Here is a 16,050-nt window from a genome sequence, read left to right on the forward strand (position 1 = left end):
ACTCCGGTTAAGCAATTTTTTAGGGTGACCCTTTTAAGAGCTGTAATTTTTGAAATATCGGTCGGAGCGCTTTGGACCCCAATAGTTTCCAATAAAACTCTTCGGGGGTGTGACGTCCTGAGTGATGCGAGGTTGCTCGATCCAGCAGAACGTCTCCGTTGATGGGTTCTTTTTCTTGCAGTTAAGAAGGTAAAACCCCAGGATAATTAGTTGTTGGTCGGCGATGTAGATTATGGCTCCTTGAGTGCGTTGAAGGTAGGTATTTAATAATTTTTATCTTTCTTTTGATATAAAAAAGTATAATATTTATTGTATAACTCCAAGATACAAGTAGCTTATATGGAGAATAGAACAAGTATGATATGTAAGTGTTACGTCGCGATAGATCGCGGCCGCAGGGGGCGGTACTCGGATCGCTTATACGGGACTAGTCGCTTTTCGGGTTATCGAGCCAAGGGGCTCTATCCGGGGATACCTGCGACCGAGGTAATTCGCTATCCAAACGCCCGTTACCAAATCGTTTGCCCGATCCGCACTCTCACTGGGAGATTTAAGTTCGGTAGTTCATCACCGTACCGTTGATTTAGAGGATTCGTCAGATATCGTTCAAACGGTTCTTCTACTCTAGTGCATGCGTAACATTCGAAAGCGGGCCGGCAGTCGGCTAGAACTTTACTGCACTCGCTACACGTGGGGAACTCTATCCGCGGACCGTATTGCACGAAGTGCCTGAGGACGCTTTCGAAATCTTGCCGGAAGGGCTGGTATTTGCCAAGCTGGCAATCCTCACAAATAATGACCCCCGTAGTTTTGGAAAAACAACGACCAGACACAGATTCCCGTCATTAGCCATGCCCTGATAGGGCTAGGGGGTAAAACTATCCCCGGAGGTTGCCGATTTACCGGATGTCCGGGACACATGAACAATGGAGCGCTAAACTCTAGTTTGGGAGATGGCAATTATCGTAGATTCGCGTTCTAGATATTGGTTTCCTCCCTCGTGTTCCACTGAACGTTTTACGTCAGAGAATATTTCACAGCACGTGGTACACGCGGAGGGGCTCTGGATTTCTCCGATCATGACGTCGCACGAATCGCACTCTTCGACTTTGTATCGGTAACCAATATGCATATAATGGCGGACTAGGCAGTCGTACTGGCGGCGTTGCGGGCCCGTTAGGTCTCGGAAACACTCTAGAGACCAATGGGGTTAGTCGGCGCGCGGGGCGTTGCGTGCGCGCCTCGCTCATGCCGTTCGCTTAGCGCCTAGGGGCGTCGTCATTTACCTTTAATCGAGCTTCAATGGGCGATCCGCGGTGCCCCAGTGTTCTGATGGTGAGGCGTCGAACCACAGGTGTAGAATCTCGGCGCGGCGCTGGATCAGGCGGATCCGGCGGGGGTCGTCCTATTTGATTGAAGCGATGAATTCCCAGGATGGAACTGGTGGTGGATTATCGGAATCTCCCCCCGGTGTGAAGGTGATCGGGGTTAGCCGATAATTCTGGGCCTTCCGGAACGCTTGGTAATCTGCTCGAGACTCGGCCTTGTTCAGTGGAACGTAGATGTATTGTATACTTTTAATGTTAATTTTGCGCACTGAGGTTACGTTTTCGAGGTTTGGTCTCGCGTCCGCTTTGCACGCGGAACTCGCGACGAAGTACTTTTCGTATTCAGGATCAGGCGCGTAATCGGAAAGGACTCCTAACAATGGATTCGGAGGGGTCCCGAACAAAAGGCGGTTGAGCCTGCGGGTGCGTACCTTGAGTCCGCTTCGGCGCGTCTTGGGCATTTGTTAACTACTGATCGAGGTTAAAAGACAAATACGCTTCGGTTGACTCTCCTTGCTCGTGGCGAGAAAGCGTGCTGCTCGTACAGCACTGCCTCTCTCCAGGCACCCACGGACGGTAGCGTACGGCACTGCCTCGTGCGCAGATGTGGCGCAAAGGGAGGACCGGTGATTCGGATGCCTTATTGCAATTACTAGAATACCCACAGGCGGAGACGTGCCGCTCGTACGGCACTGGGCTCGTGTGTGGATGTAGTGTAAGTGGGATCAGTGGGGGATGTGCAAAGAGGTGTAAGAATTTGCAGAGTAAGATATTGTATAAAAATAATTGTATATTACGATAATTTTACATAGGACATCTATGAGCTAACATATGATTACAAAAGTAACAAGATTACAATCAGGAATGTATATATATATTTATATGATTGTCGAGTGGGACGAACGTATGGCGTATTTCTATATGACGCGTAATTCTATATGTAGTGAGAGAGCTGAAGGCTCTGGGTTCGGTAACGCACGTGGAGATAGGAAGATTCTCGATGTAGAAATAGGAAGGTTCTGGATTCAGAGAGACTCGAGAAGGATTCAGTGGTTACTTAACTGGAGAGTCCGTGATCGAGGTAGGACTCCGGGGAACTGAGAGCGTCGCTTGGGATGTTCGCCCTTATATTCCTGTTTTCCCGATGGCGGGGGTGGTCGAGTGGAAGGGTTGACTGAGTGGAAGGGTTGAGTTGCGTCATCAGCTCTGTCTTCGATTTCTCTCCTTATATGGTCATGTTTTAGGTTTTCTTCCTTTCGTTTGCCTGAGTGGAAAGGTTGAGTTGCGTCATCGGCTCCGCTTTCGATTTCTCTCCTTATATGGTCATGGCCTGAGTTTTCTTCCTTTTGTTGCCTGAGTGGAAGGGTTGAGTTGCGTGATCGGCTCCGTTTTTGTTTTTTCTCCTTATATGGTCATGTCCTGAGTTTTCAGGAAGGGTCTGGGAGGGTTTAGGTTTGCGTTACCTGAAGGAAGCGTTGCGGGGAAATTCCTATGGCTAAACCTTTGTGGGCATTGCGACTTATTCGTTGGGTATATACATTATTGGAATAGGCCAAGCCTATTGCGTATATCGTGACTTATTTTCTATATTTATATGCTAGTGGGTAGGTTAGGCCTATCGCGCAGGTCGTGACTTATCGCTGGTGTGGTAACTTATTCGGTGGTAATCCTACTGTCGGTAAGTCATGCTAGTAAGTGTGGTAACTTATTCGGTGGTAATCCTACTGTCGGTAAGTCATGCTAGTAAGTATGGTAACTTATTCGGTGGTAATCCTACTATCGGTAAGTCATGCTAGTAAGTATGGTAACTTATTCGGTGGTAATCCTACTGTCTGTAAGTCATGCTAGTAAGTATGGTAACTTATTCGGTGGTAATCCTACTGTCGGTAAGTCATGCTAGTAAGTATGGTAACTTATTCGGTGGTAATCCTACTGTCGGTAAGTCGTTGTTCTTATGAGTAAGGTCTGATTAAAGTCTTCCTACAATCTAAAAAAGGTTTCAAATTTTCCGGGCGTACGAGAGGGTGGACGTAACAGGGGCGACCAGAACTCCAGCGAGAACTTCGGTCAAACCATTTTTTAAATTTAGGGGTGATTCTTCGAAAGGCTGTATCTTTTGAAATATCGGTCGGATCGTTTCGGACCCTAATAGTTTTCGATAGAATTCTTTGGGGGTCGACCAGAACTGGAGCAAGAACTCCGGTCAAACCATTTTTTAAATTTAGGGGTGATTCTTCGAAAGGCTGTTATCTTTTAAAATATCGGTCGGATCGTTTCGGACCCTAATAGTTTTCGACAGAATTCTTCGGGGGGCGACCAGAACTTTAGCGAGAACTCCGGTCAAACCATTTTTTAAATTTAGGGGTGATTCTTCAAAAGGCTGTATCTTTTGAAATATTGGTCGGATCGTTTCGGACCCTAATAGTTTTCGATAGAATTCTTCGGGGGGCGACCAGAACTTTAGCAAGAACTTCGGTCAAACCATTTTTTAAATTTAGGGGTGATTCTTCGACAGGCTGTATCTTTTGAAATATCGGTCGGAGCGCTTCGGACCCTAATAGTTTTCGATAGAATTCTTCGGGGGGCGACCAGGACTCCAGCGAGAACTCCGGTCAAACCATTTTTTAAATTTAGAGGTGATTCTTCGAAAGGCTGTATCTTTTGAAATATCGGTCGGAGAGTGTCACGTCTGACGGTATAATCACCACTATATTCCACCCGCATAAATTTTTCGATTTTCTACCTTCATTGCTAGAAGTCCCCAGCATCTGAAAACAATATTATAATATAACAATCACTCTTTAAATTAACTGTCACAACAATCACTCAGCTGATGCGAGCACGCGTTCTTAAAGTAGCACGCACAAGCCTAGAGAACATGGCCGCCTAAAGGCAGCCTTTACAGCTTAAGCCCCATTTTCATGAATCACACTATAAACTTTTGGACAATTGATTGTTAAAATTCCCCTGCATCACTACAATTGATCGTAAATGAATATTACAGGCTTTATGAGAACCTTTATGCAATATAAATTCAGTTTAACACACGAATAAATACATGTTCCATAAGAATAAAACTCAGAAAATAAAATAAAAAATAAATTAATTAATTAAAAGTAGATTATTTCATAAGAACATAACCTTTTGTGCCTAAAGAATATTATCACGCTAAAATAATGATTATCTCATTAGCATTTTTTCAAACATGATTGTTATAAACAATTAAATTATATTATTAACAGACCTAGATAGTGTGACTACTGAAACTATCATAAAAAGTCAAACAACTTTTGATTATAAACCATTATTGTATCTCTCAAAATAAACTAATTAACAATACAATTTACCATAAAATTATTATTAAAAATAATGAATAAAATCACTGCAGACACTCAGCAAAGCATGTCAAGTAATCCCACAAAAATTCTCACATCATATCTCTTCTTAATTCCGAGATATAATTAAAAATTACGGAAATCCATAAAACACAGAAATTTTAAACAACCTAAAATAATGCCCTTAATTATCTGAACACAACAAAAGAAACCCCATCTTTTTATCTCTTACCGTTCTCGAGTTATAAATTATTAAAGTTTCACGTCCGCCATTTTGAATTTCCTACCCTTTAGACTTACAAGGACCAAATCACTTTTACATTAATATTTTAGTCTTTTATACATTTTAAGACCGAAAAATTTCATTTCTGAACGAAAATTTTGACACTTAATTATTATGATAAAAATGGAATCTCTCATACTCCTAAACACCAGTAACGTTAACGCCGATTTTCTATTTAAATTAATTAAATTAATAAACGAGATTGAAAATTGAACATTCACTCCATGAAAGACGAGGATAGTTTAATACCAGTTCACAGAGAGTAAGACAAGGATAGCCCTATAGACTCTTAATAAATTAAAATAAAAATGAAAATAAATAGACAGAGATAAAACAATTATAGAAATACATTCTCTTATATTTATGGAAAAACACCACATTAAAATAACTATTATCTTATTAATATTTTTCAAAACAATTGTTATAAACAATTAAAAATATATCAATATCATTTTACTAACTACGTCATCAAAATCATCTCGAAAAACCGTTCGACTTAATGAAAAAATACTTACTACAAGATTGTTTAATTTTGCAACTTATTTTTATAAACAATTATAAATAAATAATTAACCACACTAATAATAGCCGTTAACATGTGCCCCGGGTTATGCATAATAACTTTTGTATAAGTCAAAACCTCGGCACTCCTCTGGTTGAGAGTACAAAAAAATTCCAAAGGGAAAGACACCCGGTATAACGGTTTAGCATGGGAGTTGTGCCATATAATTGACAATTATGTGGATGAAACAATTATGTGGATAAAAACTCGTTCGGGTAAACACGAATTCTGACCGCGCACGTAAACTCTGCATCAGTACACCTACGAAAAATGATAATAACTTTTATTTCTGCAATTGTTTATTTACGAAATATTTCTAACAATAAAATAACGAATGCTCATAAACGAGATGATATTAGAAATTCAAAACCTTTTAAATAAAGAGAACATAACAATATCAATACGCGAATTAAAGAGTACCAATTTATTTAATTAATAATTTGTTATTAACAAATACATATATCAACAATAAAATTTTCCAATACTATATTATACTTTAGTGAAAATCCTGCAATATATTTCCTATACACTCCTATCAAATTCCCAACCATTCGCGAGATATAAAAATAATAAAAATCTTAATATATATATATAAACAATTTAATTTCATTGATTTCCTGTACTAACGAGAATGCTAACCACTCCTACCTGCACGATACATTATTAACATGATATTAGAATCATTATTACTACTGCTAAAATCACTTTTATCAATATTACTATTATTAACAAAATATATATATATACTTACTAAAATTAATATAAATCTCGAGCGTCAAACGCTGAAGCGCCACTCACGAACCTGAGAAAGGTAGAATTGTATATGCGTAGCATAAGGAACGCGAATCCGAGCGAGATGCGAGTATTGTACGATCTGAAAGAGAGAAAGAGAGAGTCAGATATACGATATTAACTGTTAGACGAAGAGAGCAATATTTTTTATACTTTAGACATGCTAATAATGGCTTTAATTGTATTATTGAATTATTCTACCCTCTGTAAAGTATGTCTGAAGAAATTAAATAATATTCAACATATATTTGCACATTTTAAAATTAAAATATTAAAGATTTCTTATTTCCCTTTATGATAAAAATCATATTGAACTTTTATAATGAAAGTAGGTATCGCTCTCAACACAAATCGCTGTTAGACTAGAGAATAAAAATAGAATTCAGACGAGTCACCTGTATGACTCATTCGAGTGAATCTAGTCTTCGCATAGACCATATATGGACATGTCGAAGCAGAGCGCAACGCATGACCATATAAGGTAATGAATTTCAAGACACCACCCTATGACTCATTGCTGGCAAGCGAGCCACACCACTAGAAGTAGACTCACATCCGCCAGACAACGCCTTATGACTCATTGTAACGAGGAGCGGTCACCTCCCACTACCGTTTCCAAAATTGTATAAAAGCGGAATCTTTCACCCTCTCGACGGAGAGTCTCTCGACGGAGAGTGTGGAACGAGCCAGGAAAGGTCACATATCTTATACTTGTTCCATCCTCCCACATAATTGATATTATACGCCCTAAATATCGAAAATTCGACTGGATCGAACTTCGATCCTTAATATCACTTAAACTACGCCTGCTAAAAATACCCCGTTTGCATGTAAATTAAGTTTGAACCTTCCTCTTCAAGCCCGTATGAAAAACATAATTTTTAACAACTCGCTACACCTAATTAATTAACAAAATACGTACCTCCGTCTGCATTCGTCCATATAATTGGCAATTATGTGGATGAAACAATTATGTGGATGAAAACTCGTTCGGGTAAACACGAATTCTGACCGCGCACGTAAACTCTGCATCAGTACACCTACAAAAAATGATAATAACTCTTATTTCTGCAATTGTTTATTTACAAAATATTTATAACAATAAAATAAAGTGCCTCATAAAAAATTATTTCATTGTAGAATTAAAACCGTGCGACTAAGAAGAGCTTAACAATATCAATATGTAAATTAAAAAGTACCAATTTATTTAATTATTAATTTGTTATTAACAAATACATATATCAACAATAAAATTTTCCAATACTATATTATACTTTAGTGAAAGTCCTACAATATGTTTCCTATACACTCCTTTCAAATTCCCAACCATTCGCGAGATATAAAAATAATAAAAATCTTATTATATATATATATAATTTAATTTCATTGATTTCCTGTACTAATGAGAATACTGACCATTTCTATCTGCACGATATATTATTAAGCTGATATTAGAATCATTATTAACACCGCTAACATCACTTTTATCAATATTACTATTAACAAATATATATATACTTACTAAAGTTAATATAAACCTCGAACGTCAAGCGCCGAAGCGTTACTCACGAACCTGAGAAAGATAAAATTGTATTATGCGTAGCATAAGGAACACGAATCCAAGCGAGATGCGAGTATTGTACGATCTGAAAGAAAGAAAAAGAGAGTCAGATATACTATAGTAACTGTTAGACGAAGAGAGCAATATCTTTTATACTTTAGGCATACTAATAATGACTTTAATTGTACTATTGAATTATTCTACCCTATGTAAAGTATGTCTAAAAAAACTTAAATAATATTTAATATATATTTGCACATTTTAAAACTAAAATATTGAAGATTTCTTATTTTCCTTTATGATAAAAGTCATATTGAAATTTTATAATAAAAGAAGGTATCGCTCTCAATACAAATCGCTGTTAGACTAGAGAATAAAAATAGAATTCAGACGAGTCACCTGTATGACTCATTTGAGTGAATCTAGTCTTCGCATAGACCATATATGGACATGTCGAAGCAGAGCGCAACGCATGACCATATAAGGTAATGAATTTCAAGACATCACCCTATGACTCATTGCTGGCAAGCGAGCCACACCACTAGAAGTAGACTCACATCCGCTAGACAACGCCTTATGACTCATTGTAACAAGGTGCGGTCACCTCCCACTACCGTTTCCAAAATTGTATAAAAGCGGAATCTTTCACCCTCTCGACGGAGCTCAGGACCAGATGCTCGGGGGGCGGTAGAGCCGTACCCGGATTTGCGATAAAGCGAAGCTCGAAGGACCAGGGGGTGTGTGTAAAGTCTCCCCAAAGCGAATTAAGTTAAGCAAATGCGACTCACCGTTCGTTGTGCCGTCGACTCCTGGATGCTTCGTCTCTCGCCCAAGGAGAACAAAAAGTCACGAAAACGTCAAAATTTTGACTTTAAATGGTCAATTTTTCATCAAGGCTCCTTGCAGTGACGTCAAAATGACATCATTGTGACGCCATCGATATATATGTATCGATATATTGAAGGTATCGAATAACATCGAGATCGAGAGTCACTCGAGGAGCTTCAGAGTAAGATCGTGAGAATTTCAGAAGAGAAGGATCTAGAAGAGAACGGATTACCCGCGTTTTCGCTGCCAGTTTTGTGTTGTGAACGTTCGACGTGGTTTGCCTAGAAGTATAAGGAAATGTCGACTCTGTTAAAGAAGGTATGTATAATTGCTAACTATATAATAATTAGACCCTCAATTCTTAAAGTTCTGTTGGATAGTTATAATGAGATTATATTAGAGGGTTGTGTAGTGCGAGTTTTTAGTATTTTTTAAGATTTTTCTTATTGTATTCGTTTTAGATTTTACGGATTTTTATGTATTTACAACACTTAGATGTAGAATACAGCTGTTTACTTTGGCGTAATGTGCCGGCTCATCTAACCTCACTCTTTAATTTATAAAGTTACAGGGAGGACAACATGATCTGCACTGCACAGTTTGACATTAGAAAAGTCCTGTAGAGAACAAGAAAATGAAGCTAAAGAGTGGAAAGGAATTTTCTATTTTACCTAGATGATTTGAATCGCTTCCCTTTCGTACATGTGTTGTGTTATCATGCTGTTGCGATGTTATCTTTGTGGACTATTTTGCAATAACGGTAATTATTTAAAAGAACGGACCACTTTTTGATGACCTTGACCTTGACATATATTGTCAAAGTCATGACCCTGAACACCAATCAAAAGGCTTTAGCCGTCAACCGTTGTTCGTTAAAAAGTTATTAGCCAAAAAAGTTTGAAGAATATAGCCATGCAGTTATTTTGAAAGGCATAAATAACTAATATGTATATGAAAATAGTACATATGTATAATGAACGGGAAGTCATTTAAAGCAGCGATTCGTTAGTATATATTGAACAGTCTTTGTTAAAGCAGATAATAGTTGGTATAGAAAAGTATATATACAATTTTATCTGTTATAGAAAGCATAAATATAAAGTATTCTCTGCTTTAACCATAATTGTATGATAATAATTGCACAATTAAAGATAGTTTACAATTGCAATAATACAATTATGGATAAAGCAGAGAATACTTTATATTTATGCTTTCTATAACACATAAAATTGTATATATACTTTTCTATACCAACTATTCTCTGCTTTAACAAAGATTGTTCAATATACTAACGATTCGCTGCTTTAAATGACTCCTTCGTTCATACATGTACTATTTCCATTTACATAGTTATTGATGCCTTTCAATACTCAAAGTAACTGCTATATTCTTCAAACTTTTTTTGTTAATAACTTTTTAACGAACAACGGCCGACGGCTAAAATCTTTTGATTGTTATTCTAAATAATTACCGCAATAACTTTGCTGGCTATAATATTTTATCATTCAGGTATTGGCCTTTTTAGTCGTATGTCTCCTCCACATTCTACGATCAGTTGAAATTCTTCTGCATTCCCCATCAAGTTCTTTCCCTTTTCCCGGATCAGATATCAGAAAATATCGACGCGATATAAGACAACCTACGCGGATTTCGCTGACCTTCATTGTTCCCTGAGTGGCCGTTGATTGGCCTTTTTAGTCCAATTTATTGTAAAGTAAAGTATGAAACGCAAATTGCATGCTGCATCTGTAAAAGCAGTCAGGAAGCGTCTTCATACCGAAGAAGTGAAACAGACTTTGGCACAAGTTGATGATGCATTAGAAGTTTTTGAGCTAGGGGACCATAATCAACATTTAGACAGGAATGATTCATCAGTTTATTCAGAGGTAGAGGAGGGTCGAAACAGCCTTTCCAGTGATGATAATGAATTAGATGATCACAATGATTCCAATGCTAATTTTGAACATGAATCGAAGGCTGAAGCCGCTGATGTTGATTCAGATGAAGAGTTTGCAATCAATATCCAGGACCAGAATAACATTCCGTCAGCAGAGGATCCTGATAAATACCTGTTAAGGTTTTTGAAGGAATGGGCAATAAGGGGTGTTGCACATAGGAAAGTTGATGAGCTTCTTGCAGGACTAAGACTCCTCCATGGCTCTTTACCGAAGACTCATAAGACTTTACTGCAAACCCCACGCAGAGTTGAATTGCAACGTAATGGTGAAGGTTTAATGTGGTACAAAGATATCATTACTAATTTAAATCAAAGGGTCACAGATGAGTACTTGCTTGAACAAAGAAATTATTATTGATGTGAACATTGATGGTTTGGCATTATTTAGCAGCACTGATGATAATTTTTGGCCTATACTGGGTTGCCTTATAGGAGAAACTGTACCATTTATCATAGGTGTGTGGCATGGTCTTGGAAAACCAGACAGTATTAATGCTTTTTTAGCGGACTTTATTCAAGAAGTTGATAAATTAGCACTGAATGGTTATAATTTTTATGGCAGCCGCTTTCCCTTTAAAATTAGAAATTACATACTCGATGCTGTAGCACGACAATATGTAAAATGTATTTCAAACCACAATAGTACTTATGCATGTGAAAAGTGCACAGTAAGAGGTGCGCGTTTTAGAAATCGTGAAATCTTTCTGGATCTCAATGCACCATTGCGCACAGATGAATCCTTTAGGAGAAAGGATCAGCCTGATCACCATGATGGAGATTCACCCCTAGAAGCCATGAGAAGTGACAACAATGGAATGGTTTCACAGTTTCGTTTAGATCCAATGCATCTATAGTATTATTTGAAGGAGCTTTTAAAAGATGGGTTCAATATCTCTGTGGATCTCAAGCTATCACATATGGTAAAATTTCAAGGCTAGCATATTTCAATGTATGTTCTGATATGATTGACATTGCTCCTTGGATTCCCGTGGAATTCAGTCGTAGACCGAGATTTTTGTATTATCAGGCCAAATTCAAAGCAACTGAGTGGAGGCGTCTTCTTTTGTATGATGGAGTGCGCATTTTTCGATACAGGATTCATGAAAATACTTACAAGAACTTTCTATTAATTCATTCTGCATCTTATATTCTGTCATCCCCTGAATTTGTCAAAAGCAATCATTGGATTGTTATTGCTGACAATATATATCGTGAGTTTATCAGGCATTCCATAGATGTTTTTGATGAATCATTTGTGGTATACAATGTACATTGTCTGAGTCACATGTCTGATGAATGCCGGGAGAATGGGACGATTTTGGATTTTAGTGCCTTTAAGTACGAGTCTTTTATGGCTGTGATTAAACATAACTTGCGTTCAACTTATAAGCCTCTTCAGCAGTTAGAGACATTGAGACAGAGGGGCAACTTATTACAGAGTCAAGGAGGCCAAATCCTAATAGAGTTACATTAAAGAAGCAGTTGTTTAGGAATATTGTTCCAAAAATTCCTGGAGACCGTTATGCACAAATAAATTTGAAGGGTGTAACTCTTAAAACTGATGAAGCTAATTGCTGTTTCTCATCAAAAGACGGAAACATATTTATTTTAACCGAAGTTGTAGTTTCACCGGATGGTGATGTATTATTATCAGGTCATAGGTTTCTTTGTAAAGCAGATTACTATGACTACCCACTTCCTTCTTCATCCATTGGAATTTTTAAAGTATCACGTGTGGATCCTGTAAAAAGCACATGTAGGTTGCAGGTTTTTTTTCAAAAATGTGTTATTATCCCTGATGGAGACAGTTTTCTTTGCATTCCTCTCCTTCACAGTGGTCCTCAGTAAATTTTTGGTTAGATCTTGTTTTTAATTTGTACCCTTGCTTTTGTTTGTCTTTCTTTATGTTAACTTAAAATTTATTTTTTACAGTATTCTGTGGTAGAGTTTGTGTCTGACCCTGGGAATGATGATGAGGAATACCTTGTGGAAGTTGTACCAACCAAGTGGATTAGCGAGGATAGAGAATTTTGTTATTATCCGCCACATTCCATGAGGGGGAAATGTACGAAGTTGGTGATGAGTCTAGCGGACTATGACTCGTCCGAGTGGAAACTCCTCCGCATTATATACCATCACAGTTATTGTAGGTGTTTATATCCGTTTTTTTATAATGCAAGTTTGTCTTCTTAATTTAATCTATTTTGTGGTCCCTGCATATAGCTACTTTCAATGTTGCCCTAAAAGCTAGAAACAAGGCCGTGAAGGAGGACACAATTGTTGCAACAGATGTTGATACAGACTACACCAAACCACGCAACAGAAAGCCGCCTAAACGCCTAATTCCATCAGGTTCGGATTCAGATGAAGGACCGAGAAAAAATAAGAAACCTGTGGGAAGTCATATTATTCCGGAACCCAGCTCAACTCTGCCCTCAAACCTCAAAAAGTTACTTGATAGTGCTAAAACAAAAAATTTAGCTAAGTCTAAGCAAAAATCTTCTGCCATTTCGAAGTTTTTTTCTACATCATCAAAGAAAGATACAACTTCTGTCCGTCAATTATTACAGGAAGAGTCTGCACAGGCTGGTTTGTACTTTTAATTATTATACTGAAACTTAACTGCAGTATTTAGCAATAGGACTGTCCCTTATGCCTTTCCTTGTAATTTATTTTCCAGAAACTACTAATGATGAAAACTTACCTGAGATGTTAGATGAAGATAATTGTTCCCTTTCCAAATTGAAATCGTCAGTCTCTAAGAATGATGGGTCTTCTTTGAGATCTAAAAAGTTTTCTAACAATTTTGAGCTACCTGAAGTTGCGGAAGAGACTAGCATTTGTGAGCAATCTCAAGATTCTCATGATGTAAGCACACTGAAGTCTGACCACAATAATGAGTTTAGAATGAATAAAAAAAGAGATTTTCTAGACAGATCACCACCATCAACAAGCTCGTCAAACGGTATTTTTATTGATTGCCGTATTTTTGTGGTAATAAATGACTGCTCAGTTAATTCCGAATTAAACATTTGGTTTTGTTGTTCATAGATTCACGGCCAACAACAGGATGCAGAAGCGGCATATCAACATGTTCTGGATCAACTGGCAGTAAGTCTTATATTCTCTATTTTCTTATATCCTTGAAGTAATGAAAATTGTTTTCATTGATAATTGGCAGTTTTTATGATGACTTTTTATGTTATGAGCAAATTACATCTATCAGTCCAAAGCTGTCATTTGATTCATGTGGTTTTTTGATAGGTAAGCCTCAAGATCAAGTAATGCTACATTATATGCAAGAATTGTCAGCCAAGATAGATTGGCAGAATATTGGGATTGCCCAAATTTTGAACGAGTTGTTCCCCAATGAAGATGGTTTTGATCGGCCTGAAGGGTTCCCTTCCTTGCCATTGGAAACTGAGGAATCTTTTGCAAGCTTTGATGGTCATTTAGATGATAAAATATTGTATGGCCATATGGTGAGTTTTCTACCACAGTTATATATAATAATGCAGTTACTAACATGTGTTTATTAAGTACTTTGATTGGCCTTCTTTGTGTTGTAGCTCAAGTATCTGTTATGGAAGGGAAAGGGAGAGACAACCTCTCTCTTCACTTACTCTATTTTGTCGACCCTACTTAGGAATAACTTGGCACGACTCATTAGTTGGAAAAGTTCTGGAGGAATCAAGCTCAGTTTTGAAAAGTCCAAAGTAAAAAATCTAGTAGAAGGTGAGTATCATCTTGTTTTTAAACAATTATCTTCACATTTATTAACTTTTTTTTTTCATGTAAGCATATTATACACATATAATATATATATTATGTATATACACATACATTAAACTACTCCTGCTTTATTTCTCTCTAATAGGTGTTTGCTTGAAGAAGTTTCCTAAGGTACAGATTTCCGTATTTGAAGACCATATGAAACGATGGTTCAACACTTCCATGCAACGGTCAGACTAGATCAACTAGGTTGGGGGACTACAGTTGTATTTCGACTTCACCGTTTGTGAGCTTTATAAAAGCTTTTGTATATTAAAAACTTGCGTGATTCTCATGAATTCTATTATTTGTCTTTTATTTTTTGGTTTGAGTTGTTTTGCATAGTTTATATATTTATGTGCCTTTCAGGCTATTATTTTTGTTGTCTTCGATTTAAAAAAAAATTCATAATCTACTGCCATAATTTTGTGAATTTATAATGTTTGTTGGCGTTTTTAAGAAAACAATGTTCTTCAAGTTAAAAGAGATCTTCTATGTTATTTCTTGGTTAAAGTAACAAGATTTTTCTATAATGGTCAGATGTTTGAAATGCAAAATATTTATAAGTTGAACTGGCTGTGCTTATGTTTGAGATTAAATCTTTAACTCTCTCTAAGTCTTGTTGACAAATGCTATTTGAAGTACTATATTTTGAGGACTTTTATCAATTTTTTTTCTGCATTTTTATATGTTTTTGAGAAGACTGATGTCCGTCCTCAGAGTTTATATAAAATATTAATATAGTGTTTATATAGTTCATAATGTAGCATATAATATAGTTTCTGATTTAGTTATTATTGATATACTTAGTTTATATAATATAATATATATAATATATATAATATATATTTGTTCTTGTGGCTAAACAATGTGTACTACAAAGGCACTGCAATAAAAAAGTAATTATAATTTATTTTTGTATTGTTCCTTCATCTGTGAATTTGCGAAACTGCTTTTCCTAATTAATACTAAATACAAATCAGCGGTGCACTAGTCAAAATGACATCAAAATGACATAAAAATGACGTCAAATTATACTCATTTTTTCCCCGGTTTGACGTCATTTTGACTTCCGCCGTTTTGACGTCTTTTTGACATCATTTTGACGTTTTCGTGACTTCTTGTTCTCCTTGGGCGGTCACGATCGGGCTCGTGCAGCAGCGCAAGCAGGGCAGCAAGCAAGGCAAATGCAAGGCAGGCAGCAAGCAAGCAGGAGGAAGCAGATAAAGGCAGCAAACAAGCAGGCCGAGAAAGTAGGCGATCGCACTATCAGGGAGCGGGCTGGTGATCTCGCGACTCCGAATATTAGCGAAAGCCTCTGTGCTCCAAGACGTCGTAACGATGAGAGTGTGGAACGAGCCAGGAAAGGTCACATATCTTATACTTGTTCCATCCTCCCACATAAACCACTTGTATCGTAAAAGTTCTACCATAAATATCATACTTTTTTTTATCAAAAGAAAGATAAAGATTATTGAATTACCTACCTTCGACGGATCCAAGGAGCCATAATCTACATCGCCGACCAACAGCTAATTATCCTGGGGTTTTACCTCCTTAACTGCAAGAAGAACCCATAAAAATTGATTTCGACGGAGACGTTCTGCCGGATCGAGCCACCTCGCATCACCCA

The 16,050-nt window shown here is 37.3% G+C and overlaps 2 protein-coding genes across 4 annotated transcripts in view; both read left to right on the plus strand.

Moving 5' to 3' along the window:
• LOC139813476 (uncharacterized) overlaps positions 1-16,050 on the plus strand; it is a 396,598-nt gene that overhangs the window by 272,435 nt on the left and 108,113 nt on the right. The window lies entirely within an intron of this gene.
• LOC139812703 (uncharacterized) lies at positions 8,715-15,293 on the plus strand. 3 transcript variants are annotated; one of them, XM_071777753.1, is made up of 8 exons: positions 8,715-9,007; positions 12,579-12,792; positions 12,894-13,235; positions 13,327-13,611; positions 13,698-13,757; positions 13,911-14,128; positions 14,216-14,381; positions 14,524-15,293. In XM_071777753.1, exons 1-8 carry the CDS (start codon positions 8,987-8,989, stop codon positions 14,616-14,618), a joined length of 1,401 nt encoding a protein of 466 aa, XP_071633854.1. In that variant the 5' UTR covers positions 8,715-8,986; the 3' UTR covers positions 14,619-15,293. The 3 variants fall into 3 exon arrangements, with proteins under 3 accessions (XP_071633854.1, XP_071633853.1, XP_071633855.1); XM_071777752.1 differs by having other exon boundaries at positions 8,718-9,007; positions 12,870-13,235; positions 14,524-15,287; XM_071777754.1 differs by lacking the exon at positions 8,715-9,007 and adding an exon at positions 9,040-9,449 and having other exon boundaries at positions 12,870-13,235; positions 14,524-15,286.

The sequence above is a fragment of the Temnothorax longispinosus genome, chromosome 5 (assembly GCF_030848805.1).
Source record: "Temnothorax longispinosus isolate EJ_2023e chromosome 5, Tlon_JGU_v1, whole genome shotgun sequence".
NCBI lineage: Eukaryota > Metazoa > Arthropoda > Insecta > Hymenoptera > Formicidae > Temnothorax > Temnothorax longispinosus.